Consider the following 27,299-nt stretch of genomic DNA (forward strand, 5'->3'; position numbering starts at 1 on the left):
ACACACACACCCCCCAATCCTGCATGCCCTCACACACAGCACTAGCCTGCCTGCACCACCCAAACTCCTTCCAGCCGCCAGCCTTCCTGTGCCACCACCACTTCCCCCCCCCCCCCCCCCCCCCAATCAAGCTCCCTGCTGGCCTACTCCATTTTCCTGCCACCGGGCCACTAAGGATCTGCAGCATCTTGGCCAGTCCCCTCACAGTTAATGCCAGCACCTTGCGGCTCTCTGTGAGCTTGAGCCATGCAGGTGCCTCCATTCAGCCTTCATCTCACCACCACTCTCAAGCTGATCTCCCTGTCTGTTTCATGAGATCAGTGCTTGTTGAAAGCACCTGTGCACCCGGAGGTCAGAGAGCCACGGCTGCGCCATGCCAGCGTTAGCAGTCTGTGGGACTGGCCGAAACACGGAAGATCCCCAGCAGTCGGAAAACTTGGTGGGACCTGGGCCAGCCAGGAATCAGAGGCCCAAACTGAGTGGCTTCAGCCCTGCAGATTCTAACCTGCAGAGTTACAAACACACTCGAACTGCAGGGAGGAGCAGCACTTTGAAATACTAGAGGGCACACAGGGAGGGGTAGGGCGGCAGTGCATAGCCCGTCCCTCTTCACTGAAATTTAAAATTAGAACAGAGAGCTCTTTGAGATTTTGGTATAACTACAATGTAAGTTACATCAGTATTTTTGCTTTAAATCCAGGACCAGGGTAACACAGAGGGGCAGATTGCAGGAAAATATCACTCAGGTAGATTTTTTCAAAACCCACTGTCTGCCTCCCTTGTGTGCTTTCCCTGCAGCGAATGCTTCATCAGCTCCCAAGCAAGCCAGACTGACCCTTGAGAAGTACATTATGCGATCTGGAATCTGGCAGGATTGAATGAAAAAATCTCCAACATAAGTATCACATTTTCCCTAAATAAATTATATTTACAAACATTGCTGTGGTGCCAGCCAGAAAAAACCTGCAAAAAAAAAAAAAAAAGCCCAAAAAAGGACACTTGGAACCCATATCACATTAGGTGAATTATAATGACTATTGGGTGTAGGCTTGACCCTCAGAAAACCATGCGTCCCTAGCGCCTCCTTTTTGACCGGAGTGGCGGATGTCAGCGGGTTTGACAGCCGACGCTCAATTTTGCCGGCATCGGTTCTCAAACCCGCTGCCAGTCATGGGTTCGGAAAACGGACGTCGGCATAATTGAGCGTCCGATTTTTTTTTTTTTTTAATTTTTACTTTTTATTTTACTTTTGGGGCCTCTGACTTAATATCGCCATGATATTAAGTTGGAGGGTGCACAGAAAAGCAGATTTTACTGCTTTTCTGTGCACTTCCCCGGCGCTGGCAGAAATTAACACCTACCTTTGGGTAGGCACTAATTTCTGAAAGTAAAATGTGCGGCTTGGCTGCACATTTTACTTTCTGTATCCCGCGCGCATACCTAATAGCGCCCACAACATGCATTTGCATGTTGTGGGCGCTATTAGTTTCGGGGGGGTTGGACGCGCGTTTTCGATGCACTATTACCCCTTACTGAATAAGGGGTAAAGCTAGCACGTCCAAAACGCGCGTCCAAATGCGGATTAACTGTACTGTATCAGCCTGTATATTTGGTAAAATATCAGCTGAATGAAATAACTTATTTCAATATACTTTTTATCTAATTGATTCCTCTGAAAAATGATATATAGAAACAAAAAATAATTACAAGGTTAATTATGTTCAGATGTTGGTTCTCCCCATAAATGTTGACATCTTAAAGATGATCGTACTGCATTCAAATCCTGCTCGAATTAAAGGCTAAATATCTATTTAATACAATAATAAGCAACAGGAGGCAGAGCATGATAGCTGCCTCCCTGTTCCACCGTGTAACATCGTCACATGAAACAGCAGCCGTCTGAAATTTCTCTGCACAACGGCACACGCTTTTTTAGTTTTCTATCAAAAGCATTCTACAAATTCTAGACAGCATGCACTGTGGCTCTGGAGAATCAACACTGGCACAAATCAGCAGGTAGCCACTCAAGCCATCCAGTTAAAATACCAACATCAATAACAAAAACTGTTTGGCTGATATGTAAAAGTCATAGGCATCACTGTGAGCACATTACTTGCAATTTTATGTCCATTAGCACTGAAAAAAAATAAGGATGCCCCTTGAGCTTTCAGCATTAGTGCTTGCATCAGTATTCCAGGCCAGGGTAGGAAACTGCTTTCCTGTCCTCCAGTGCTATACAGTCTGCACATCTTTATTCTTATTTTCTTTGTTTTTATGCATTTTAACATAATGCATCAAGCGTATCACTTGACAAAGCAATCTAGCAATCAACTATAAAGATCTACTGTAAACATTATCAGCAAAAAAAAAAAGAGCGGAAAGGTACAACTCCTGGCCCCCAAACAAGAGATCCAATCGAAAAGGTCTCGGAAGCCAACCCAAAGCAAGCAACTAGTAAAAAAAAGAGTGGAAAGCAAGCCTCATTCCCAAATGCCCCATATGCTTAACTTAAAAATGGTATTGCCATGGCTTAGCTTCTTCTGTTTATTATCCAAGAAATATTTTAATTGGGAAGGCTTAAAGAGACTGCTAGTTGTTTAACTCTAAACCTAACCAGCCAGCTTTTGAATATGGTGGCTTAGGTCTAAAGTTAACCGGCCTTGTGTAGCCAGATAATTCCCTACTTACTCAGACATCCTTACAAGATATCCAAATAAGTAGCGCTGTCAGAGAAGAAACAAAAAAATAAAATAAACAAAGGAGTCAGCGGCTTGATTTTTCCCCTCCCGATCCCCAAATTTTGTATAGGGGCCTCCTGGGCCGTGCACCCCCCACTATCAAACCTCTCCTTAAATTTGCAATACTCCTGTAGTAGGCAGGTCGCTGACCTCCCTCCCCTTCCCATCCCCATTCCAGGTAACATAAATCTGAATGCAGCTTCCTTCCCTCCCACCCATCTGCAGTGTTAATAGTCAGGCCCGCGACCCGCCCCACCTCACTCCGCCCCATACAAAAAAAAAACCCTGCCGGGAGCAAGGTCTCAACTCACCAGCTCCCGGCAATCCAGCGCTGCTGCCTCTAGAGCTGAAAGCACAGTTGTAAAATAGCAGTTGTCACATCCAAATCTTCACGATTCACTCCCTGCACATCTCCTAGCCCCCCCCTCCCTGTTCCCAGGCGCCATTTTCTGTACACCCCGGTGCACCTGTCCTGCACGGATGGGACATAAAAAAAAAAAGTGTTACTCTTTGGGGCTGGAACTTCACACCGGCTAGCTCTTTCGCATTCCCTCTGACTCCCAAGGCCGGATCCTTTGCAGGTGGGGGAGGGAACATTTACTTCCAGGGCCCAATGTGACAGCGGTGACCTTTTTACACATTCCTTTAGTGTCCTTTTTGTTTCCTTGGGGAGGATATTTGACCTTAAGGTGGGTGCAGTGAGTGCAAAAGAAATATTCTGGAGCCGCTGTGTTAGCGTCCAAAATTACAGTCTTTACTGTTGAACACTGGTGCTGAATGGCGCAAAACTCAAACGGCAGCACCACAGAATTCTCAATGACTTACAGTCCGTTCCCTCTGTCTGTGCACGATTCACTTATATCAGTGCCAGGGAAATATCCACTCTCTTGGATTAAGACAAATGGAGCTCCCAGATAGGCTGGGTCTTTTAGGATGCTCAAAACTCCCTTCCAAAACTGATAAAAAAAATGTTAGAATCCATGGCAGAGAGAGGAAATCGTTTCGCTCTCTCCCCAGGATGGTGAAACACCAGATGGGTGTCCCCAGTGATGTTTGCTTTCCTTTACTCATGGTTAGCAGATCTTTCAGTCTCTTTCTTCTGCCTGGATCCCCTTCAAACAAGCAGCTCTCTTGCCTCGGACAGGAAGGAAGGGCAGTCAAAACGTCCTCCTGGATCTTCTAACTAAATAGTTTCCTTTCCCCAAAATCTGATAGTTGTTTCTTGCATCTTCCAGCTTCTCAGTAATTTGTATCACTTCTTCTGAACCATCACCACTGAATTCAGTTTCCAGCATGGGTATCTCCCCAACATCCTCTTCAGTAAACACTGAAGCAAGGAATTCATTTAGTCTTTCCGCAATGGCCTTATTGTTGTGATGGACGACCGCAGGACTCGCGACCGGCCTCTCTCACCTTACGTTCCGCGCCGTTCCGGAGCTAACCCTGCTCCGGGTCAGGGCGGGGGAGGCGCACCGGAGATCTTTCTCCTTCTTCCGCCCTGCCTTCCCGCTGGAGGCCTTTTCCTCATGGCAGAGACACCGCCGATGACCTCTTCCGCGCACCCCTCCCCCTTTCTTAAAGGGCCTGCAGTGCGCCAAGACTACCGGCTCCTCCGGATGACGTCACCCCTGGGGAACTATATTAGGGGGTCCTGACTCTCACGGCTCGCCTTAGCAACTCGTCCTTCCCTCCTGTGAGTTAGATGCTTTCTTGGCTCGCCTGACCACGTCTCGACCTTCTCCAACTCCGACCTCTGCTTTGCCTGACCACGTCTCTGCCTTTTCCAACTCTGACCTCTACTCCGTGTGGGAACACCTATCCTCCACCTCTCTGGGAGACCCTCTGAGGCCCACCTAAGTCCAGGCGGTCCAGGTTCCCAAGGGCTCAACCTGCGGAAACCCTGGACTGTTATTGGTGAAGCTCCAGCTCGCCTCTGTCTCCTCGTGTGCTCCTCCTCCTGGTGGCAGGTGCTCTCTGGGTCCGACCAAAGGGCCATAATAATCCTGCACCAGGCCAAGGGTCCATCTCCAGCTCAACACTTATCTTCTCTAGGTGCCCCTTTAACCCCTCAATCATCTAATGGGCCAACCGACTCCCTCTCAGGCTTCCTGCTTTGGAAATATCTTTAAAATTTTTTGTTATGATTCTTTTGCCTCTACAGCCAGCTTCTTTTCCAGTTCTCTTTTAGCCTGCCTTATCAATGTTTTACATCTGTCTTAGCAAGTAGCACATGCTCTTTATCTTATGACTTAGCATCCTTGTGTCTTATACCCTATCTATTTCTTTCTTCACCCTCATAATGACTCTATTTCTTGCCCTACAGCAATTCTTGGAAAGTTCTTCAGTGCTATGAGCTACCAGCTTGGCCTCCAATTCTTCCTTCACCATTCAGGAATTGTGCTTTAAAAAAAAAAACCTTCCAGGTTTTATTGATTGAAAATTTCACTAATAATCTGCTTTGTTTTTTGAAGGTTTTTTTGTTTTTTTTACTATTTCAAATGTTTCTCTTTAAATTGCATCTAAGTTATATATCCAAGAGTTATGGATAACCTGGGTGTGATCATTCTTCACAATCCACCCTCAATACAATGGACAAACCCTTGAAAGAAGATAGTCATTTGGTTAACCGTATCATTGCTCATAAAGCTGCAGTAGGACCTACAAATGTTTCGTTTTAGAGAAAACAAGGTGAAATGAACCATATCATTAACATTACACTCTTCTGTTCTTGTTTGCATTTTCTTTCCAAACAAAATATTAGTATTTAAAAGTTTTCAAGGTGTGTAGTATTTAGTCACACTCCATTTCCCTCTCCCCCAGTTCCAAATGTAAGTAAATTGAGACATTGTCCTGCTGACCGTCTTCAGAGCCTCAGATATATATATATATGCAAACCCTGTGGTGGTAGAACATGGATAAGCGTTCCAGAGGCCTTATCTCACATTCCTGCTTAGACGGACCCTGTTCTTATTCCATTAGATTTACTTTCCAGGGTTTCCTGCGCAGGGAGGACGTTGTCTTTCAAGGCCCTCACGTTGCTTCTAATTTTTCCCTCTTTTTAAGTATTTGCATGCAACACCGATAATTACAGTTTAGCAAAGCATGAAGTCACTACTCACTTAGAAACATGAGAAGGTATTTGGTGGTTTCCAACATTTCTCTTTACTGACAGTATGCAAATGATGATTTAAAGTACAGCTTTCTTTCATTTTTAAGATGGTGCAAGTTCTTTTAATAAATTTGTGACTTCTTACAAGTCTTTGTTAAGTTCAGATGTTTCTCCAATTTAAATGGTTCCTTTATTTAAGTGATATTTTCCCTCTCACTGGATTACAGGGCAAGTTTAGATGCTTCCTTCCCATGGTAGTCAAACTATCAAACTGGTACTTTTAAAGGTTTTAGTCTTATCTTCCTGTAGTATCCAGGGTGGTTACCTTTCTCTCCTCATCTCCCAATGCTCTACAGATATTCATTGACCATGGATGGGGGGGGGGGGGGGGTTCCATCTCCTCTCCTCTCCTCTCCCCTTTCTCCTTCTTTCTCTCACAGGATGGCTGGAAGTCCTCCTCTTCTTGGATCTTGGTGATCTCAGGTCCCTCTTACAAAAAGGGAAGCTTTTCCATTAGATAGAAGAGTAAAATCAAGCAAACCCAACTGAGGCCAAAAGGATTTGCCATTCCACGCTCAAATAAGTTGAAGGTGGCATGAGAGGGTGGAAAGAAACTCTCATCCATAACAAAAGTCTCCACAGAGTTTTAAGTTAAGAATTAGAAAAATCAGCGCGCCCAGCACAGGACATGCTGGCTCCAGAAAAGCAAAGAGGATCCATGAGGGTAAAATGGTGATCTCTCTGGAAAAACACCAGGACTGTACCACTTGCTCTCTTTCACATGGGGGAGCTGCAAACCCAATAAACCACCAGTATGCCTCTCCCTAAAACAAATGGTATAATCCTAATCAATACTAGTAGGAGACTAGCAGGATCCCTACGTATATACTATAAATAGCAGAAGACTGAATTAGAGAAAGAGGAACTTTAAAAGCTGCGGAAGCTGGACAATACAAAAGGTGTAGAACTTTTATGGCAAAAAGATATAACGACATAAGAAAGAAAATATATTAAGAAGAAAAAGACCAAAGATATAAAAATACAACTAAAATAGGAAACCATAGAGCCAATAATTAAGTAAACTGATTATCTTGAGATATCCAGGTAGTACTGCTGCTTTACATATCAGAACATCACAAAACTTTCACTCATAACTGGCTAAGGGCTGGATTTTGTAAACTACCGCGGCTTCCTGAATCCCGGCACTAACAGTGGGTGGGGGGGAGGCGAAGCAGGGGGAGGGCCTGCGAAAGCCGGCAGCGATCGCGCTACCGCGGTGTTATCGCTGCCGGCTTTCGCACCCAATAGCGCCATTGTAAAAGGTGGCGCTATTGGGTGCGATACTGGTGGCGATAAGGGGTCTTACCATATCGCCGCCAGCGAAATCGTCACGGAGTCCGCCCCGACGACACCCTGACTCCTCCCCTTCCAGTGCGGACTCCACCCTGACTCCGCCCCGATTTAGCTATTGCACGTGAAAAGTCCCTTTTCACGTGCGATCCTGTTAGAAAATGAACCCCTCAGTAGGTTAAGACATATGTTAGTGCAGGGATAGGCAGCTCTGGTCCTCAAGTGCCACAGACAGGGCTGGTTTCCAGGTTATCCACAATGAATACGCCTGAGATATGTTTGCGTGATGTGGAGCAGTGCATGCGACTGTACCTCATGAATAAATAAATATCATTGTGGGTATCTTGTAAAACCAGGCCTCTTTGTTCCACTCGAGGACCAGAATTGTAACAGAGGATAAGCCAGAAAGCTGACTGGGCTCGCTCTTGTCCCTCGTGTCCCTTTTGTTCATTTTCTTTATGCGTCATAAGAAACTAACCAAACTGGGGTTTCCCTCACATATGACCCGGGTACTGGTGGTGCAGCAGTCAGGATCCTCCCTGAGACTGAGAAGCTCAGCCTGGGCCCTCTCTCTCTCTCTCTCTATGCCCCATCACACTGAGAATCTGATAGGAATAGTGTTCTTCTCATACCCCCAACTGACTATTTTCTCAGGGATTTAGGGATTCACAGCAATCAGATACGGTTTGGGGATTTGATGGGAGCCCAGAACCATAGCACTTTGGCTGGTATTTTTTTCTCATTAATGCAAGCCACCTCAACCCAGGAAGTCTCTGAATATTAACAAGAGGTTCATCTGATCTATGCTGAATATGGTAACTTTCCATTAATACAAAAAGAGCTTTATCGCTCATTATGATGATTTTAACATTGCAGTGTATGCAGGTGCATTCTTGCTGTGTGTGCCGCTCAAAGAATTTATGGGCCACTCCAAAAGGGTTACCTTGGCAACCTTTCAATTTCTGCCTTTTGTGTTCGCATTTTAGTGCAATCATCGTTATTTCAAAAGGCAGGCATCCAGCGTCATCTGATTGCCTTTGTCACTTCCACCAAAATCAGGAGTGAGTGGATTCTGTTGCTAGGAATGGAGCAGACTTTGCAAACCTCTGCACCTGCTGAAGAGGTTCAGGCCACCGTTGATTATGGAAATGAGTTTCTGAAGCATCTGACGTCTCTGACGAAAAACACGGCCCGCCAAGGAAGCAGATCCCATGTTTATGCCAAATTCCATGAGAGAGAATCACAGAAAGAGTGGCATAATTACCTGTTAGCTTTGCTTCTGCAATCTCTTTCCATGCTGAAGGCTTGTGAAAACTTCATTGTAATGTCTTCTTTGTACCATTGTAATCAAAGGAGAGGGTTTCCTTTAGTGCTTTTGAGGTCTCTCTCATCTGACCACTTCAGATTGTTGAGATACTTTGGCCAACCAATTGCATAATTATGAAATAATTTAATGCCCATATCAATCTGTAAAATCTATATGCTAATCAATACACAAAAACTTGTATGAGATTAAAACAGACACTAATATAACCAAATCATTTCTACCTTAGTCATCAATCTTATAAACCAGTAGTAGAGAAAGAACTGAACTTCTGGATGGGCCCAAGGTTAACATGGGTGGGCACTAAGCATACAGGTCTGAGCCATGGTATTTATACTCTTATTGATAAATACTTTCATGTGCATCTGACAATAGATTTCCAAATAATCTGCTACAACTGTCATACTTTTAATGTTGAGAACCATTCTCATAGAACACAGTACACGGACACCCTCCTATTGGGAGGTGACAGACTGGACTACTACAGATCCCTACGCAAAACAGCATGCTAGCAGAAATAGTTTATCTAATATTGAGTGAACATGCAAAACACAGATAGAGCCTACCAAATACTGACTAAGTACCACAAATTAGAAATATGCTGAACTGGAAACCCTGAAAAGCCAGAACTGGCCTGCAGTGCAAAACGAGAGAAAAAGAAACACCCTTCCTCCTGTACTGCATAAAATGCAAAGATATCAGAGATGCACATTTTGCAAACTGATAAAGAATGAAAGACTTCTCACAAAAGAATGAGCAGGATAAACTCCCGACTCCTGGGAGAACATAACATTCATTTTTCTATACTGCCTTCCTCACCCCAAGGAAACCCAAAGCAGTACAATAAAAATCTGAGTAAAATAAGCATAAAATATCTAAAAATACATTAGCAAAAATTAACAAAATACCATTTTTATTCCTTTTCATCCATTCTCTACTACAAAATAAAAATAAAACAGAAGAAACAGTAATTATAGCAACAAAATATCCTGCAATCTGCCACTAAGCTATAAACATGATCTGATTAGAAACAATTTGGACCAGCACTGGACCCTGAGCATTGTTATTGTCCATTTTTTTAACCTGTAACTTTATTATATGGTTAACACTTTTATGTAGTTTTTCACAAATATTCCTTTTAAACACTTTGGGGTAGATTTTCAAAAAGGGCGCCCTCGCGTACTTTTGTAGGCGCATCAGGCGCAAACAAAAGTGCGCTGGATTTTAGTAGATACGCGCGTATCTGCTAAAATCCTGGATCGGCGCGCGCAAGGCTACCGATTTCGTGTAGCCGGCGCGCGCCGAGCCGCACAGCCTACCTCCGTTCCCTCCGAGGCCGCTCCGAAATCGGAGCGGCCTCGGAGGGAATTCGCTAACGCCCTCCCCTCACCTTCCCCTCCCTTCCTCTACCTAAGCAACCCCCCCCCCCCGGCAATCCAGGGGCGGTTCCGGAGGCCGCGGCCACGCCCCCGGACCGCCCCGGGCCGAAACCACGCCCCCGGACCCGCCCCCGAAACGGCGCTGCTCAGCCCCACCCCCGACACGCCCCCCTCGGAAAACCCCGGGACATACGCGAGTCCCGGGGCTCTGCGCGCGCCGGCAGGCCTATGTAAAATAGGCGCACCGGCGCACAAGCCCTGCTCGCGTAAATCCGGGCAGATTTACGCGAGCAGGGCTCTTAAAATCCGCCCTCGCGTACTTTTGTAGGCGCATCAGGCGCAAACAAAAGTACACTGGATTTTAGTAGATACGCGCGTAGCCGCTAAAATCCTGGATCGGCGCGCGCAAGGCTACCGATTTCGTGTAGCCGGCGTGCGCCGAGCCACGCAGCCTGCCTCCATTCCCTCCGAGGCCGCTCCGATTTCGGAGCGGCCTCGGAGGGAATTCGCTAACGCCCTCCCCTCACCTTCCTCTCCCTTCCTCTACCTAACCCACCCCCCCGGCCCTGTCTAAACCCCCCCCCCCCACCTTTGTTGGGGGATTTACGCCTCCCAGAGGGAGAAGTAAATCCCCGCGTGCCAGCGGGCCACTGGCGCACCTAGACGCGACCCGGGGGCGGTTCCGGAGGGTGCGGCCACGCCCCCAGACCGCCCCGGGCCGAAACCACACCCCCAGGCCCGCCCCCGAAACGCCGCGTCCCGCTCCGAAAACGGCACGCTGCTCGGCCCCGCCCCCACCCCGCCCCCCTCGGAAAACCCCTGGACTTACGCGAGTCCCGGGGTTCTGCGCGCGCCGGCAGGCCTATGTAAAATAGGCGCACCGGCGCGCAAGCCCTTCTCACGTAAATCCGGGCGGATTTACGCGAGCAGGGCTCTTAAAATCCGCCCCTATGTGAATATGATGAAGTGGACTCTGTCCTCAAAAGCTCATGCTTAAATACATTTTTAGTCTATTCAATGCCCCTCAAGTCCTGTCATTTTGCTACACCAGACTAACAAGGCTATCCTTCTGAAGACTGTTCCTAGGTGTCTATCAATGCCCCTATTCCCTATGATGAGAATGAGAGCCTCTAGTGGGAGGTTGAGGGTAGACTTGAGAGACTGCTGGGGATAAGGAGGGGCATAGGGGATGAAACCCTCATCCCCTACACCACCCACCTGCCACAAACAACCTCTCACTCATTTCCCCTCCTCTCCCACTCCAATCCTGGCTCTGTCCCCCTCACACTCATTCCCCCTCCCCATCCCCTTCAAGCACATCTCTGGCCTCCTCACACTCATTCCCCCTCCCACCACCCTCCAAGCATGTCTCCGGCCCCTCATACTCATTACCCCTCCCCCTCCCCCTACATTTCCAGTCCCCTCATGCTGATTCCTTCCTCCCCCACCCCCTCCAAGCACATCTCTGTCCCCTCACACTCATTCCCCCCACACTCATTCCCCCTCCCAGCTCATCTCCAGCCCCCTCACACTCATATTCCCTCTCCAAACATATCTCCAGCCCCCTCTCCCTCTGGCTTCAGTCCAGGTATCTCTTCTCTTTGATTGCTGCCAGCTGAGTGCTTCACTCCCTTCAGCATTCAGCCCTGCCGTGATGCATAAGGGCTTCCTCTCTTCTCGAGGGTCAGAGAATTGGGATGCAAGGTAGCCAGAATACAGGTTCTGCTGTGCCGTGTCTGCCCACGTGGTCCTTTAACAGTGACCTTTGCAGCTCTGCTATGCTACCTCAAACATGCCTCCTCCGCTCAGATTCCTCAAGGGAGGGGCGGCCTGGCCTCAAGGCAGCTTTCTCTGTCTACGCTCGGCACAGTCCTCTGCTGCTGGGAATCCTTCCTGAGTGCCTGGACGGCCGATTGCCTGCCTGAGTGCCCTGAGATGGCCTTCTTGTTTTGCGCAGTGCCAGTCACAGTGAGTAAGATAATCATTTGGAGTTCCTTCCTTTCCATGCTTATTGCTCTTTTGCTCCTCTGGGTACTGCACTGCACTGATGCTGCCTGCTTGCTATTGGCCGTGCTGTCCCGCAAACAATTTTAGGTGGGACTGAATGAAAAGTGAGAGGGCCATGGCCCACCTGTAGCTGCACCACTGCTATAAACCCTGTTTGTGCAGATACGTATTTCTGATTAACACATACATGCATTAACAGCTGCGTAAGTACATTGAACTAATGTACTAACGCAGCTGTTAATGCATGTAAACATATTTTGCATGCTAGCAGCAAATGTTAATGATGTGTACATGAGGTACAAGATAAAAGTATGTATGTACTTTACATAAAGTATGTATGTACTTTACATAAAGGCAATATTGCAAAAACGTAACTACACCTTCCCAAAGTGTAGTTAAGGCTTTTTCGTTAATGCATTTGTAAACCAGTTTGTATGGCTACTTTTTCCCTTGTTCTCATAGGTAATGAGCAATTTTGCATCTTATTTATTTATTTAAAAAATATTTGTTAATCGCCTTACTTGATTACAATTCTCAAAGCGATTTACAACATAATCAAAAAGATAAACAGTATACATAATAAAACAAAAACTCAACAGACCATATCCAGAACATATGCTACTACTAATCACTCATTAAAGCCAACAGACACATCCTACTAGTCACTCATAAGCAGTTGACATAAGCCACGTTTTTAGCTTCTTTCGAAACTTCAAGATCTCCTTTTCTTCTTTTAGATCTCGCGGGAGACTATGCTGCATGCCTGGGACAGTAATTGAGAACATATTAATTGCTAACAATTGTTGACAAAACCCTAACCTCGGAAATTGTAGCAAATGTTTATTCTTTGATCGCAAATTCCTACTTGCTTCATACCAAATCAGTTTGCCTCACAAATGTGGGGGACACGAGCCCCGTAACATCTTGAAGGCCATCAATAACACTTTAAATTTGCAGCGCTCCCTAGCCGGGAGCCAGTGTAAGCCCAACAATAATGGGCCAGCAGAGGTTCTCCTAGAGCTAGCTGTGATGATACGTGCTGTTGTATTTTGAATTAGTTAAAGCTTTAACATCAATTTTGAAGAAAGGCCTCAGCATTGCAATAATTTATATGTGAAAGTACAAGGGCATATGGCACCGTTTTCAGCATCGACAAATCCAAATAAGATCGAAGCTGTCTCACCAGTTTTACCTTCAAATAGATGTTTTGTGCCATTTGAAAAATATGACTCTCTAGACTCAAATGTCCGTCCTATACCATACCCAAGGACTTCACCTTCTCTTTAGGTTCCAATTCAGCTCTTTTTAACCTTTCCCATCCCCAACCACAAAAACCTCCGTCTTATTTTGTATTCAAGACTAGGTTGCTCAATGCTACCCATTCAGCCACCTTTTGCAGGCAGCGATTTATGCGCGAAAATGCCTACTCCTGATCTAAGCCCGAAAGGACCAATATCTGGATGTCATTGGCATACATGCAGTGGCGTAGCCACGGGTGGGCCTGGGTGGGCAGGTGCCCACCCAACTTAGACCCAGGCCCACCCAACTGGCACCGGAACTGCAAGGCTGTCGCGGGATCCCATCCCCGCGACAGCGAACAAGAGAACCCACGCCTCGCGCGCCATCACGGCACACAAGGGGAAGCGCTGCTGCGGCCGTATGGCCAACCGGTCTTCCTGTTGAGGGGGGGGGGGGAGCGGAAGCGCCGCGCGCAGCTTCCGCTTCCTCCCCCCAATGCGGGAAGATCAGCTGCCTCTCCTGCTGCCACCCGTTCTGCTATCTTCGGACCAAACGGCCCGCCGAACTTCCTGTTTGGGGGAGCAGAAAGCGCCGCGCACAGCTTCCGCTTCCTCCCCCAATGCAGGAAGATCAGCTGCCTCTCCTGCTGCCACCGGCCTCCTGCTATCTTCTTCGGGCGTCGGGCCGTATGGTCCGCCGATCTTCCTGCTTGGGGGGGGGTGAGGGAGGAAGCGGACGTTGTGAGCTGCGCTTCCGCTCCCCCCCCCCGACAGGAAGTTCGGCGGGCAGTACGGCCCGACGCCCGAAGATAGCAGGAGGCCGGTGGCAGCAGGAGAGGCAGCTGATCTTCCTGCTCTCGGGGAGAAAGCGGAAGCTGTGCACGTGCTTGAATGTGTATGTGTGGATGAGAATGGGAGTGTGTGTGGTTGAAAACTGGAGCCTGGGTGTGTATGTGGGTGAGACTGGAAGCTTGAATATGTGGGTGAATGGGAGCTCGAATGTGTGTATGTGTGGGTGAGAATGGGAGCCTGGGTTTGTGGGTGGGTGAGAATGGGAGCTTGAATGTGTGTATATATGGGTGAGAATGAGAGCCTGGGTTTGTGTGGGTGGGTGAGAATGGGTGCTTGAATGTGTGTATGTGTGGGTGAGAATAGGACCTTAAATGTGTATATGTATGGATGAGAATGGGAGCTTGAATATGTGTGGGTGAGACTGGGAGCATGGGTTTGTGGGTGAGAATGGGAGTCTGGGTTTATGTGTGTGGGTGAGAATGGGTGCCTGGATGTGCGTCTGTGTGTGCATAAGAATATAAGCCTGGGGAGGGGTGAGAAAGTGAGAACTTGTATGTGTGTCTGCAGAGAATGTGAGCTTGTGGTGGGGGTGGGGGGAGAGCATATGAGAGTGAGAGCTTGAGTGTGTGAAAGGGAGTCTGTGAGAGAAAGTGTGTGTGTGTGTGTGTGTGTGTGTGTGTGTGTGTGTGTGTAAGGGAAGAAGACAGTAATAGAAGAAAGACACTGAAAAGGAATTAGGAAATGAGCTATAAGGGAAAAAATGGGAAAAAGAGACCAGGACCAACTGATTAGAAAAATACAAAGATCAGACAACAAAGGTAAAAATATATATCTATATTTTGAGATGTTAGCAATTTAAATATAAGCAACACAACCGCTCTCTCAAAATTTATGGACAGGTAGGAGCCGTGTATAAAATCGTAATAATAAGAAGGCTAAAGTACTACAAATCACCGTGAATTATGTTTGTATCATTAAGTAAACCTCATACTTAGGCGTAGATGTGAATGCTATGCTGCATAATTTGGCATTATTTATCAGTAAAAAAACAACTAGTAGACCTGCATGCCTACAGTCCACCCATGTTAACCTTGTGCCCACCCAAAAAATCAATTCTGGCTACGCCACTGCATACATGTATGCATTGAAACCAGATTTGTGCACAATGCTCCCTGCTCGCCTCTTGAAGATATTAAATAGCAATGGGGAAAGGGAAGAACCTTGAGGAAATTCCCAATCTTCCTTCTTTCACACTAAACACTTCCTCCGGAACACCACCATCTGTTTCCTCCTCTACAGAAAGACTTCCAACCATTTAAGCGCCGTATTTCTCAGTTCTAGTACCTTGCTTTGCAGCAAAAATCATGATCTACCAGATAAAAAGCACTAGAAAGATTCAGCAATATTAAAAAAGCATTTTCTCCCCATCTAACCTTGGCAACCCTATATTATTACTTCATTAGCATATAAATGTTACATTAAAACTATTGCAAGCTAGTTTACATATATTAACAGTACTGTTAATCATAAGTTCATGCTTGTGAAAGCCTTAACACATTTAAGTATAGTTGAGGTATCTTTGGAAAGAGTGAAAAATAGTTTTGACGAAAAATGCTTTTAGGGAAAAATGTTATGAGCAGTCAAGAAAATAATAAAAAAAAAAGGTCTGTGCTACAGCGGTTACTGTGGTGACTGTAAAAATGGCCGACATGCAGTGCCCCTATGTTCCTCTGTCATGTGATTATTTAAGGGGCCATGGAACCCCCTTCTCGTTTCCAGAATCAGAGATAGTGAGCGCAGAGCCAGAAGATGCCCTCCGCAGGGCCCAGTGAGCAGCAATAAACTAAGTGCAGGTGAAATGAGTTTCTAATGGTACATCTTTACTGACCTTGTACGTGGAGGCCTGTTACTCCCAGGCTCCTGTGATTCTGTGGCCATGGGAGAAACCACATAATTTGGTCTGCTAGGGCTGGGGGCAATTTCAGCATACATAAACTCATATTCTCAAAAAGATGACAAGGACTTTCTCAAGAAAATATAAAAAGGATGGTCGCACTGTGTTTCATTTCAAAAGTGATATTTCACAGCTACACATTTGTAATGTATATGTTTTACTACATAAATAGACCTTTTTACCTGGTAAATTATGTATATGTATTTAATGTAACATTATATTTAAAGATTTTCAATTAAAATTTGACTTTTTTTGCATTGTGAAAAGTGTGGCATTTTATGCAAAATTATGCAAATGTTCCAAATAATTGCCACAGAAAATTGATACATGTGCCCGCAGGACACATGTATCAATTTTCTGACTGACTGAGGCCTTTATTAGAAAATCCAACAATGATGACTTGTTTTTAACCAATAAGGACTACATTTTGTACACCTCTTGTACTACAATATTATAATTAATTATAATTACAGTATAATCTCAAGTTTACAAATGTCTTGGGGAGAATCTGAAACTGTTGATATGGGGCAATTTAGAAAACCATTTATGTGCCTAAATCCAGGTTTTATGAAAGGAAATGGCTGCTCTAAATTTGAGCTGGGCTCAGTGTGTATAATGGTACATGAGTAATCAGGGGGGGAGGGAGGTGAGTTGCATTCCAGGTGAAGCAGGGGGTGTGGAGTTGCGGCAGAATCGCCATTTACGTGCAAACTTGTTCATGTCAAAAAGAATGGCTGTGTGTTACCCCATACAAGTTCTGCCCTTGATTGGAGCACATGTAAGTTTGTATGATGTACTATGTGCATGCAGTTGGTCAATTACCCTAGGATTTTCAAGGCGAACTTGAGCACATACATGTTAACGTTATGTAGCCTGTTGTAAAATTACCCTCCCTGTCACAGAGTCATAAAATTGTGAATCAGTTTTCTTTTTAAATTATTTCGTTTTATCTCCCTTCTATTTCACTCTTTTTGCATATAACCTCCCGCCCTCAGATAGCATGCCCACGTATAGAAAGAGATAGCAAATCATTGATTTGTACTTTGTCATTGTGAACAGAACAGCCAACAACGCTGCAGGTATTTGGGTGGTTTCTGCCTACCTGCCAGCATAGAATTCTCACTTACTGAATGTTGATGGCAGTGTTCTTCCATTTGGCCGCCATGATTGAAGGGAAGGCTGCAGGTTCTAACGTCAGTTGATGTGGATAGCTAACGGGTTGATAATGGTATACTCTACAAATAACTGGGAGAGTTTTTCTCATTGCCAATAACTCTGAGACTTCTATTACCAGAGTTTATAAACTCTGCATTAGTGTGAAGCATTTCCCGGCGCTATCTCCTACGACAAGTACAACAGTAGGAATCTAAAAGGTGGAAGAAATGCTTTGTTGTGTGGATATTTGTGTTACTAATTGCATTATTTTTGTTTCGCCACTTTCTTTTTCTTTCTTTTGTATCTTATATGACGAGCATATTTTTGTCATTAAAATAAGTGAAGGCTGGATGAGCCACTAAAGTCTCAATAGTAAGGTACATACATACTCTGCTGAGCAGTCATATTTCACAGTGCCAAGCATTCTGATTCTTCTCCCACTTAACACAGACTATTTGCAATTATTTTGTGTCTAGCAATGGAGATGAAAAACCAGAAAGGCTTCCCACAGATTAGTTATTTCAAGAATATTTTATGGGTCTCAGATGCAGGGATCTTGTTTTATGACTATTTTGCTGCTTAATAATGAATATCGGCCTCATTCTGCTTTTATCAGCTTGGGACCTGGTTTGAAACCAATTTTAAACACCAAAATGAAACAGTAGAACATTATAAGATTGTGAATGGAGAATGATGCAGTAATATATGAAAGCATATAAGGGCCAACTAGCTCACCCATTTTTCATTTCTGGTAGCACTTTGGGTAGATAAGCAAGCATGTAGATTCCCCATTCTTAAACTCAGTCTATGTCCTTGTACAGAAAGCTGCCCAAATGTGCTTGATCAGTACTGACCCTTTTTTCTCCACTGTGGGACGTAAATGGGCAATCTCTGAATTTAGAAATGGCAGCCCTTCCACTGGCCTATGGTGCAGTCTCTATTTTGGTGGGGGGAGAAGTGATTTTACAACGGCTTCTTATGGTAAAGACTGAATCTCAGAGTGTAAGAGGGAACAAAATGCAATTGTCTTTCTTTGGAAAATGTGCCATGAGAGGCAAACCTTGGGGTCCAGAGATTTTTCTTTTTAGCTGATACACAAGAGTAAAGTTGTGAGCGATTGCAAAGATATAGTAGATCTATATAAAACTGGTCCATAAAATCTAGACATGGAATCTATGACAGTATCAGACAGTGTGCCTACGGTCATTTGCATATACAGTACATGGGAATATATGGAGGGAAGGGTCTGCTTTAATAACTGTGGCCCTTGCTTGGCCACTAGAGGTAAACTAGGTTTGATAACAGGAATTTTCCAGCAAAGGAATATTCACATGGAGTTCAGAGGGGGCATGTGTTTCTTGAGTGCTGGATTGGTTCTTCTCCCCAAGGGGATAGAATAAAGGAGAGCACATAAAAACACTTTCTGCAACACACTAGGAAACGTTTTTGCACAGGAATTGTGATGTGAAAGATCTGCATAGTTGTGCTGGGAGACAAGAAGAGACAGCAAAAGGCTGTAGCTTAGTCTGGATTTCAGTTCTTGAAATCAGTGGATAATAAGCCGGGAAATCTACTGGAAAGGCAGGAGAGATCCAGTCTTCTATCCATAAGCAGAGAGTGGGGAGTAGGTCTTGGGTAGCTTCTTGATGTGTGAGTATTTGGTTAACTTTCTGGAGTAGAAAGACTTAACTTGGATAAGACCTGTGCATGTAAATATTTCTTTAAGAGCTCTCAGAGGAACCAATGTTGTTTTTTTCTTTTGGCTGTGACTTTATGTGAACTTTGTTTTTGTACTGGCTGAAACTTGGTTTAGTTAGTTGAATACACTTTCTCCTGTTTGGAGCTCAGCATTGGTGTGGACTGAGTTTATTCTTGGAGATAATCTCTACTTAGTTGCCTTGCAAGCATGTCCTGCTCCCACTCCACACAACCCAGAAATTCTTTTCACTCACCCTGGTTGAGCAAATCCAGAGCTTTCGAAGGTTGGGAAAGTGAACCACAGTGAAAGGAAGTTACATAACTAACTCTTCTAACCCATTCTGTACATTTGTATTGCCTTCCTTACTTTCCCTCGTTGTCTATTCTTTCTGTCCTGTATTCTCCTTCGACCTTTATTATCATTCTTGATATATAAGGGCCTATAATTAAGGCCTTTGTATGCATGCTAAAAATAGTATGTTATGCAAGAGGGCTTTATCATGCACATTAAAGGGGTCCAGAAAGACAATAGCATGAGCACACTAAAATTTGTATGTTTGAGGGGACCCCCAATTGTGCCTTGTTCTCGTATAGTAGTACAAGATATTTAGGGTAGGGGAGACTCAGGAATTTGTCATTGTTTGAAATTTATGGAAAATGTTCACATTCTTTGAACCTGCAGTACATCCTAAGTGTCCTCTGGATGGCATTTTGTGTCACATGGGATGTGGGTTCTGGGATATTTTAAGTTAAAGTAGGTTAAGGGGTTTTGATGAGGTTGCCCCTTAAGAGTGCTAGGAAGACATGGTTGATGGGGAAGTGGCCCAGGAAGGTATAAATGCTAGATCAAATTGACAGGAGTCACCCTTTCTGGGTTGAAGAGAGGGACCTCCAGGATGAAGAGTCTTAAAGTAGCCAGTCTGTGGGCTGATGGGGCCCGGCAAACCCTCCAGTATGGACCTGCAGGGTTTTTTCCTCCATTCTGTAGAAGAAGACCCAAGGCCAAGGAGAGCAGGTAATTACTCCCCCTAAGGAAAAACACCTGGAGCAGAAGGTGAAGGGGTGACCCACAAGGAGGAGCACCCAAGGAGGACCAAAGTGAGGAGAAAACTGGGGCAATCTGCACATTGTTGGAGGGAGAGACCCAGGATGGTGGGAGAGAAATGCCTGAGGTCCAAAGGTTGTGAGTAGCTCATGGGTTTAGGTGTGAGTGGACTCAGGAGGTAATTGGAGATTTGAGCTCATTTTTGCCCACACAGAGGGGCTAATGCAATACAGTGCACTCAGCCTAGCGCACATCTTGACGCATGGTCGGATGCGCTTTTTGGGCGTGCTAGAATAATTCCCAATGCAATAATGGGATTAGTGTGTCCAAAACACATGTACAAACCTGCGCATAGCTAATAGTGCTCATCACATGTAAATGCCATGTCGATGAGGCTATTAGTTAGTACCCCCAATGTAAAACATCACCGTGCGCCCGATGTGCAAGTTTTGAACCTCAAAATAATGCAAGTCCCAGAGCTGGGGTTAAGTCTTGAGGCGCCCCAAGCCATTAACAGAAAAGTAGAAAATAATTGCTTATCTGTGGTTCCTCCAACTTAAATATCGTCGCAATCCTAAAGTAGGAGGAAGCAACATGGAAAAAAAAGTCTTGACGGCGATCAGGTTAGGAAAACGATGCTCATTAATTGTGCGTCCGTTTCATAACCCGTGGCTGTGCGCCCAGCCACGTCTCCTGGACGCCCGATGCCAAGGCTGCGCTAGGGACGTACAGTTTCCCCCTAGCGCGTCCTTTTTAACATGGCTGTTCATTTGCATATTGCATCACATGCCCAGGAGAGGTAGATGGGTGTGCGTTAAGAAAACAGGTGCCCAGTTTGGACGGCCATTTTTAATGCATCCATATTGCATCGGCCTGAGAGAGAGAGAGAGAGAGAGAGAAATTGAAAGGATTGAAAAGGGGTTCTGTGATTGAAGGATCTAAATTCTGCTCAAGAATACTATACTGGGAATGTGCTATTCCAAACTTGTGGGATCAGATGGTTTTAGTCTGACTGCGTATCCCGTGTGTTATTCTGACTGCGTATCTCGTGAATTTGAGAATTCAGTACAGACTGTTTACCCCAGTGCTTCCCAAACCTGTCCTGGGGATCTCACCGACAGTTGGGTTTTCAGAGTATCCACAATGAATATGCTTGAGATAAATTGGCATATATTGAGTGTTCACGATATGCAAATTTATCTCATTCATATTTATTGCGGATATCCTGAAAACCCCACTGGCTATGGGGTCACCAGGACAGGTTTGGGAAGTCCTGGTTCACCCTCTTCTAAAAGGTACAGAAAAATAAAGTTACGCATTTGGTTAAGTCCATGCGTGGTATGATTTTGCTGGTGGAACTTTATGTATGCCAGCACTAATTGGGAATTAAGGGGGACCAGGTTCATGGAGGCGGGATTAGGGAACACTCTCCCTGTACTAGCCAGGAAAGAGTATTCTGCCCGAGTGCTTCTAACAGGGTCCACTTCACCATCTTCATGACCCACTTTGTTAAACCCACAAAATAAATTAGAGAGAGACTGACACGCACTATACGGAGACAGATCCTCAGGGATTGGGGTTATACATGTCTACTATGCAAATGAGGTTTTAGCATGTGCTTAGTAGGTAACTTGCTATTTATCATGCACTTGCTAACTGAACATATTTCATATCTAACTTGGACTGCAAGGTTTCTAGTTTATGTGGATTGACTTTTAAGTTTATGAGTAAATAACCACTGGGCAAAACAATCCAAACAATTATTGAAATTATTCATCTTAATCATGGGCCCAATTTTATCATAAATGTAAAGGAAGCAACTCTACCCTAAACATTGAATTGAAGTTGCAAAAGGGGTTGGATATAAATTAAATAAAATTGGGGTAACCACAGATGCCTGTGATACCTCACATCTAGAATTAGGACAATTTGTACCCCAAGTTACTTGAAATGAGCAGTTCATCAAAGTGGAGGAGTAGCCTAGTGGTTAGAGCAGTGGACTGAAAACCAGGGTTCAAATCCTACCACTCCTTGTGACCTTGGGCAAGTTACTTCACCTTCCATTGCCTCAGGTACAAATTTAGATTGTGAGCCCTCTGGGAACAGGGAAAATACATCCAGTACCTGAATGTAATCCACTTTGAGGTGCTGAAAAGTGGAATATAAAAAAATAAAATAAATTCTATGATGAGCCTGTTATTTACTGAGAGGAAGCTAAATAGCTTGAGCATGCTCTCAAGAAGGCTCAGATAACTGGAAACAGAGGGCCTGAAAAATGAAGGCCATGAGGTGGAAATGCCACTGTACCCATGGAGCCTTGTGGATGAATAATAAATGTGTCCACACTTTTTTTTTCCACAAATTCTTACACACATGCACATATTCATACCACAAACACTTCTTCTCCAACAAAAGAGTGACACAGCACAGAAACTTTTCAAGTTTTGCTTCCCAACAGAGGGCACAAAGAATTCATAGACTCCTAGATATTGACACTGCGAGGAGAACTGTAGAAGATACGTCCATATCTGTTTCTCAGAGATTTCAGACTGTGAGTTTATGGACAGGATTGTGAGGTGTCTTGCCACAGGCACTCAGAGACTTCATCCTAAACAGCAATGTGTGTGGGTGGTGCCCAGCATCATCTTTGGCTAATCACAAAAGCAAGGGGCCTCCTTCCAGTGGGGCTCCCCCCCCAGAGGCAACTGACTCCCCAGTGGGACTGCCCTAGGCTTTCCCTCATCACAGAGTACCAGCAAGACAGGGGAGACGTGAAGGGAAGAGAGTGACAGAAAGGAGGAGATAACAGAGGGGGCACACGTTAGTACTTTAAAAATACTTCCAAGCAATAGACTGCTAGAGGACAAAGGTCTTTGCTCTCATTCACATTGTTGTTATAGCCACAGACTACCAAAGGCACTCAGAGACCTGAGATATGAACACCAGTCTGAGCCTCAAAAGCTTTTTTGAAATGATCAGTAGTTTTGATTTAAATGCCCATCTCATTTCTGTCAGCTGTGAGGCAGTAGCAGATTGCACGGTGCAGTTATTGTGGTGCCTGCACTACAGGATGGTTATGGAGCGGGGAGTGGGCAGATACCAGTGCCTTACTGAGTCAGGGCAGCCAGATTCCTCCCTCGGTCTTCCCCTTGCACCATCTCTTCTGTTCCCAACCCTCTTCCACTTTGAAGATCCTTACTGACGCAGAAGACAGGTGACAGTTTTCTGATCCCATGAAACTCTCCACTCTCCTGGAGCTTAACGGCTCTCACTTCTTCCCTCTGCGCTGTCAAGCAACCCCCATGTGCCAGGCTTGCTTATATAGCCCTTGGAAGTTAACAGGAGTGGAGAGAAAAAGAGAACCGAGCAGGCTCAAATTAGCGTGCTCACGCTGCATAGCTGCCCTTTGGTATGTAACATGCTCACACTATTTGGCCAATGCATTTTTTTAGTTGTCTTTACAAGAATAGCATGAGCACACTATTGGGGATATTTTTTTTTTTTTGCCATGCACACACTAAAGCTTTTTTCATCACTCATTAAGTGGCTTTTTAATGTGCGCATTAAGGGGTAGATTTTCAAAGGGTTACGCCTGTAACTTGTGCGCGTAACCCTGAAAACCTGCCCCTGTGCGCACCGAGCCTATTTTGCATAGGCTCGGCGGCGCACGCAAGCCCCGGGATGCGCCTATGTCCCGGGGCTTTGAAAAAGGGGCAGGAAGGGGACGGGGTCCTGGGCGTGGCGCCGATCCGGGGGCAGTCCGGGGGCGGTCCCGAGTCCTCCGGCACAGTGGCCGTGCCGGAGGTTCGTGCGCAAAAAATAAAATAAGGGAGGGGGGGGGATTTAGGTAGGGCTGGGGGGTGGGTTAGATAGGGGAAGGGAGGGGAAGGTGGGGGGAAGCGAATTTTGGAGTGGCCTTGGAGGGAACAGTGAAAGCCATCGGGGCTCCCCTAGGGCTCAGCACGTGCAAGGTGCACATGTGTACCGCACGCATGTTATAAAATTGGGTGTACATTTGTGCGCGCCAGGTAGCGCACACAAATGTACTCCACGTGCATAGGATTAAAAATCTGCCCCTAAACATTTTCAAGCCCATGCTACATTTTTTCGCTCGATTTTATTTTTATTTTATTGCACAGGTTCCCAACTATCAAAAATGTAAGAAAATAATCACTGTGAGGAGAACTGTAGAAGACACTTCCATGTCTGTTTCTCAGAGATTTCAGACTGTGAGTTTATGGACAGGAATGTGAGGTGTCTTGCCACAGGTAGTGGAGTAGAGAATCAAACGGGCTGGGAAGGAAACTGTAGGTTTGCAGCTGCGTTGCTAGACCTGTAATATTTTCTTTGAAGTCGTCATAGGACATTGTGCAAAGCTCCTTGCCTCATCTCATCTAACTCCCATTCTCTTTCCTTCTGGGTTTTGTTTTGTTTTTTGTGGTAGGCGACAGAAGCAGGTGCGCAGGATGGTGAGGAAGACCAACCACTCAGCTTGGCCTGGCCTGCCAATCACCGCAAGAAGCTGGTCTACCTGGCTGTGTTGCCCATTGTATTTCCACTATGGATTACCTTACCAGATGTCAGAAATCCAGTGAGTAATTTGTATTCAATACTACTGAAAGCGGAACTTTGGACGAGCAAATGAAAAAAAAATGGCGATAAGCTGGAATGATTTGAATGAGCCCTACCAGAAGCCTGGATCCTGGTGAAGGACTCTGAAATCACGTCTTCATCTTATTCTGTAATGGAACCAGATAACAGAAACACTTTCTGGAAGAAGTCATGGTGCCAAAGCTGTTCCCTAGTCAAAGCGTTATGAATATATAGAGAAATAATAACTGGAATTCTGTTACTTTTTTATGAATAACCACTGAATGGCAACACACAGCCAGACATAAGGCAGACATAAGTATCGTAATTCTTTGTACTCGCCGACAGTTGACTTTATTTTATAAAAGCTTTCAAAAGAGGGGAAGTCTGATGATTATCTTATTAGGTTGAAATCAGTGCTGGGACTCCGGAGAGCCCTTGGAATAAAATTAAAGTGTCCTTTTTTTTTCACTGACTACCTGCGACAGATTAGGCATGCCACAAAATTTCCCAGGAACACGTTCAGGTAGCCCAAGACACTCAACCTTTGCCCTTGTGACACCAAACAGCACTTCCAAGCTGTGCCTGTGTTATTTAACTACAGCATACATTCTGCTGTGTTATATTATCAATTATTTCTCGGGATCAGCAGAATTAAATTAACCTGTGTAAAATAAGAAAAAATATATATTTTTTCTACCATGTTTTCTTATAGCAAAGATATCTACATGAGCATACCAACTGGTCATATTGCTATCGCTTCAAAAAATAAATCAATCTATGGCCCATTGCCCCTTAGTGAAGTGGACCTGTAGTATCGTTTGCCAGTGAGCCTTATTAGAGTTGCAGAGAGAAGATCACAGGAGAAGGCCGCCTCACAGGGAGGCGAGGTTGGGACTGTGAAACGTGCCGGGATTTCCAGCGGGGAGGGGGACAGTGCCTCTCAAGATGCTGTCAGTGAATGGGGGTAGATCCAGGTGTGAGTGAGGCTTCTGTCCGGACCACAGCAGCACCATCACGTTCAGCCCACGGATGTCACTTCCGGCTGGTAGCAACATGCTCTCACCGCCGCAGAGCAGGATCCATCTTACTTCCATGGGCTGAATGAATGTGGCCTACAGGCCATAGCTTGCCCACCTCAGATCTATGAACTCTTCCATTCCCCTGACTTGTAACCTATTTATAATATTTTTTTTCCTTTGCCCTTGCTATGGCTGCCTGTGTTTGAACCAAAGTAAAGCTCTGCATTTGTTAGTTATTTGTTCTCCCCAAACCTCACAGTACCAGTAAAGCCACTCCCCTTTATTTCAAACAAGGGAGGGTGAAATGAATACTTGTAACTCCCAGAGGAGCAAGTCACCTGAAACAGTGACAAACTCCTACACAATCTTACACACTTCAGTCTTATATGTGAGTCACTTGGAATAAAATATGTTCTTCTGTATTACATGGCCCAAGTCACAATTCTGAGTGTTTTTCTGCAGAACTGGATAAACTACTTTACAGCCAATCTAAACGTGCTGGGGTGTGACATAACATGCATTGATTATCCGTCCCAGGCATCCAAAGCTCCTAACCCAGGATAGGTCACCAAACCACTGCTGTCATTCAAATAGGTCTTCGCGGGTGGGCCAAGATCTCAGCGAAAGTCAGTCAAACATGCCTGGGTCCCAGTAGTTCCAGCAAACTAAACCCAGAATAGAACTCTTTTCAATTGAGCCCCTGTTCCACCAGCAAGTCTGACACAGGGGTTCACTTGGGAATGCTGGGGGTCAAGTTGTATCCCATGCTTTCGGGCATCTGTCTTGACAGTGGGGGGAGGGCGGGAGGAAGATAAAGCCTGTCAAGAGCTCAGCATTAGGAAGGTCTTCTAGTAAGAATAACACACTGTCGCACATGGTGTTCAAACTAAATCCTTTATTGTAGTATTTGATGCAGAAGGATGCATGGGAGAATAATGCAGTGCATATAGAACAGCAAAATACAGTACAGGGTCTAAATTACAGAGTCGATGCAAATTATCACGTGCTGGGAGCTGATGTAATAAGCCACGCTGACCCTAGCATGGCTTCTTGCTCCTGTATCAGTGCAGGATTTTCAGCGCTAATATAACCCCTCTATGTATCATTGGTTTTAGCATGGAAAAAAAACACAGGAGTAAAACGCTGGGCTAGCATTAGCTCATCTCCAAGCAGACTGCAGGTAATGAGCTTATTAGCTACTAACTGCAATACAAGGAGGCATGCTAAAGGACAGACACCACAGTGCTGATTTCTTGACTGCAGGAAATTTAACTCCTGGCTCAGAGCAAGAGTGAAACTTCCAGCGGTACAGTGGGCGAAACCCCTCCTTTCTGTCCACACACACAAAAAAAAAAAAAAATATATATATATATATATATATATAAGTTTGGACTGGAGAGGGGTGCTGAGCAGCAAACCTCCTCTCATCCAAGCAGGGGCCAAGGCCAGGGCACCTGCTCCCTCCAGACTCCTTAAATTCCCTCCGGATTCTCCCCAAACACTCACGGTGCATTGGAGAACAGGCTGGCTGAGCGGGGCACCTCCCATCCCTCCAAAAAAAAACAAGTGGTGAAGTTTGCACCGTAAACGTCCTCCCTTTTGCCTACCCACCTACCCGCCCTGCGGCCAGGGCACCGAAATTCCCTCCGGACTACCCCACCCCCCCTCAGCCCCAGCCTGCCAGCTCACTAGCTGTGTTTGAATTAATGTTAATCTACTCACTTCTCTGCTGGCCACTATTTGATCTTTCCACTGACAATGAAAAGGACCAATCCCCATTCATAGTATTTTATCTATTAATGAGTGGAGAGAATTCTAGAGGAGATTTATAAGAAGATATCTGGAAGTTTATAGGCAGAGCTGAATGTGCCCATTTGTGGGACCAACATTTGCATTTA

At 45.3% G+C, this 27,299-nt stretch overlaps 1 protein-coding gene across 1 annotated transcript in view; it reads left to right on the top strand.

Annotated features, from left to right (window-relative positions):
- The window catches only part of LOC115097891 (sodium/potassium/calcium exchanger 2-like), a 58,358-nt gene that overhangs the window by 22,472 nt on the left and 8,587 nt on the right, over positions 1 to 27,299 (top strand). Inside the window, exon 3 of the mRNA XM_029614054.1 lies at positions 24,234 to 24,380. Coding sequence (XP_029469914.1) covers positions 24,234 to 24,380 — 147 coding nt within the window. The remainder of the gene's footprint in view (positions 1 to 24,233; positions 24,381 to 27,299) is intronic.

This window comes from Rhinatrema bivittatum, chromosome 1 (assembly GCF_901001135.1).
Source record: "Rhinatrema bivittatum chromosome 1, aRhiBiv1.1, whole genome shotgun sequence".
NCBI lineage: Eukaryota > Metazoa > Chordata > Amphibia > Gymnophiona > Rhinatrematidae > Rhinatrema > Rhinatrema bivittatum.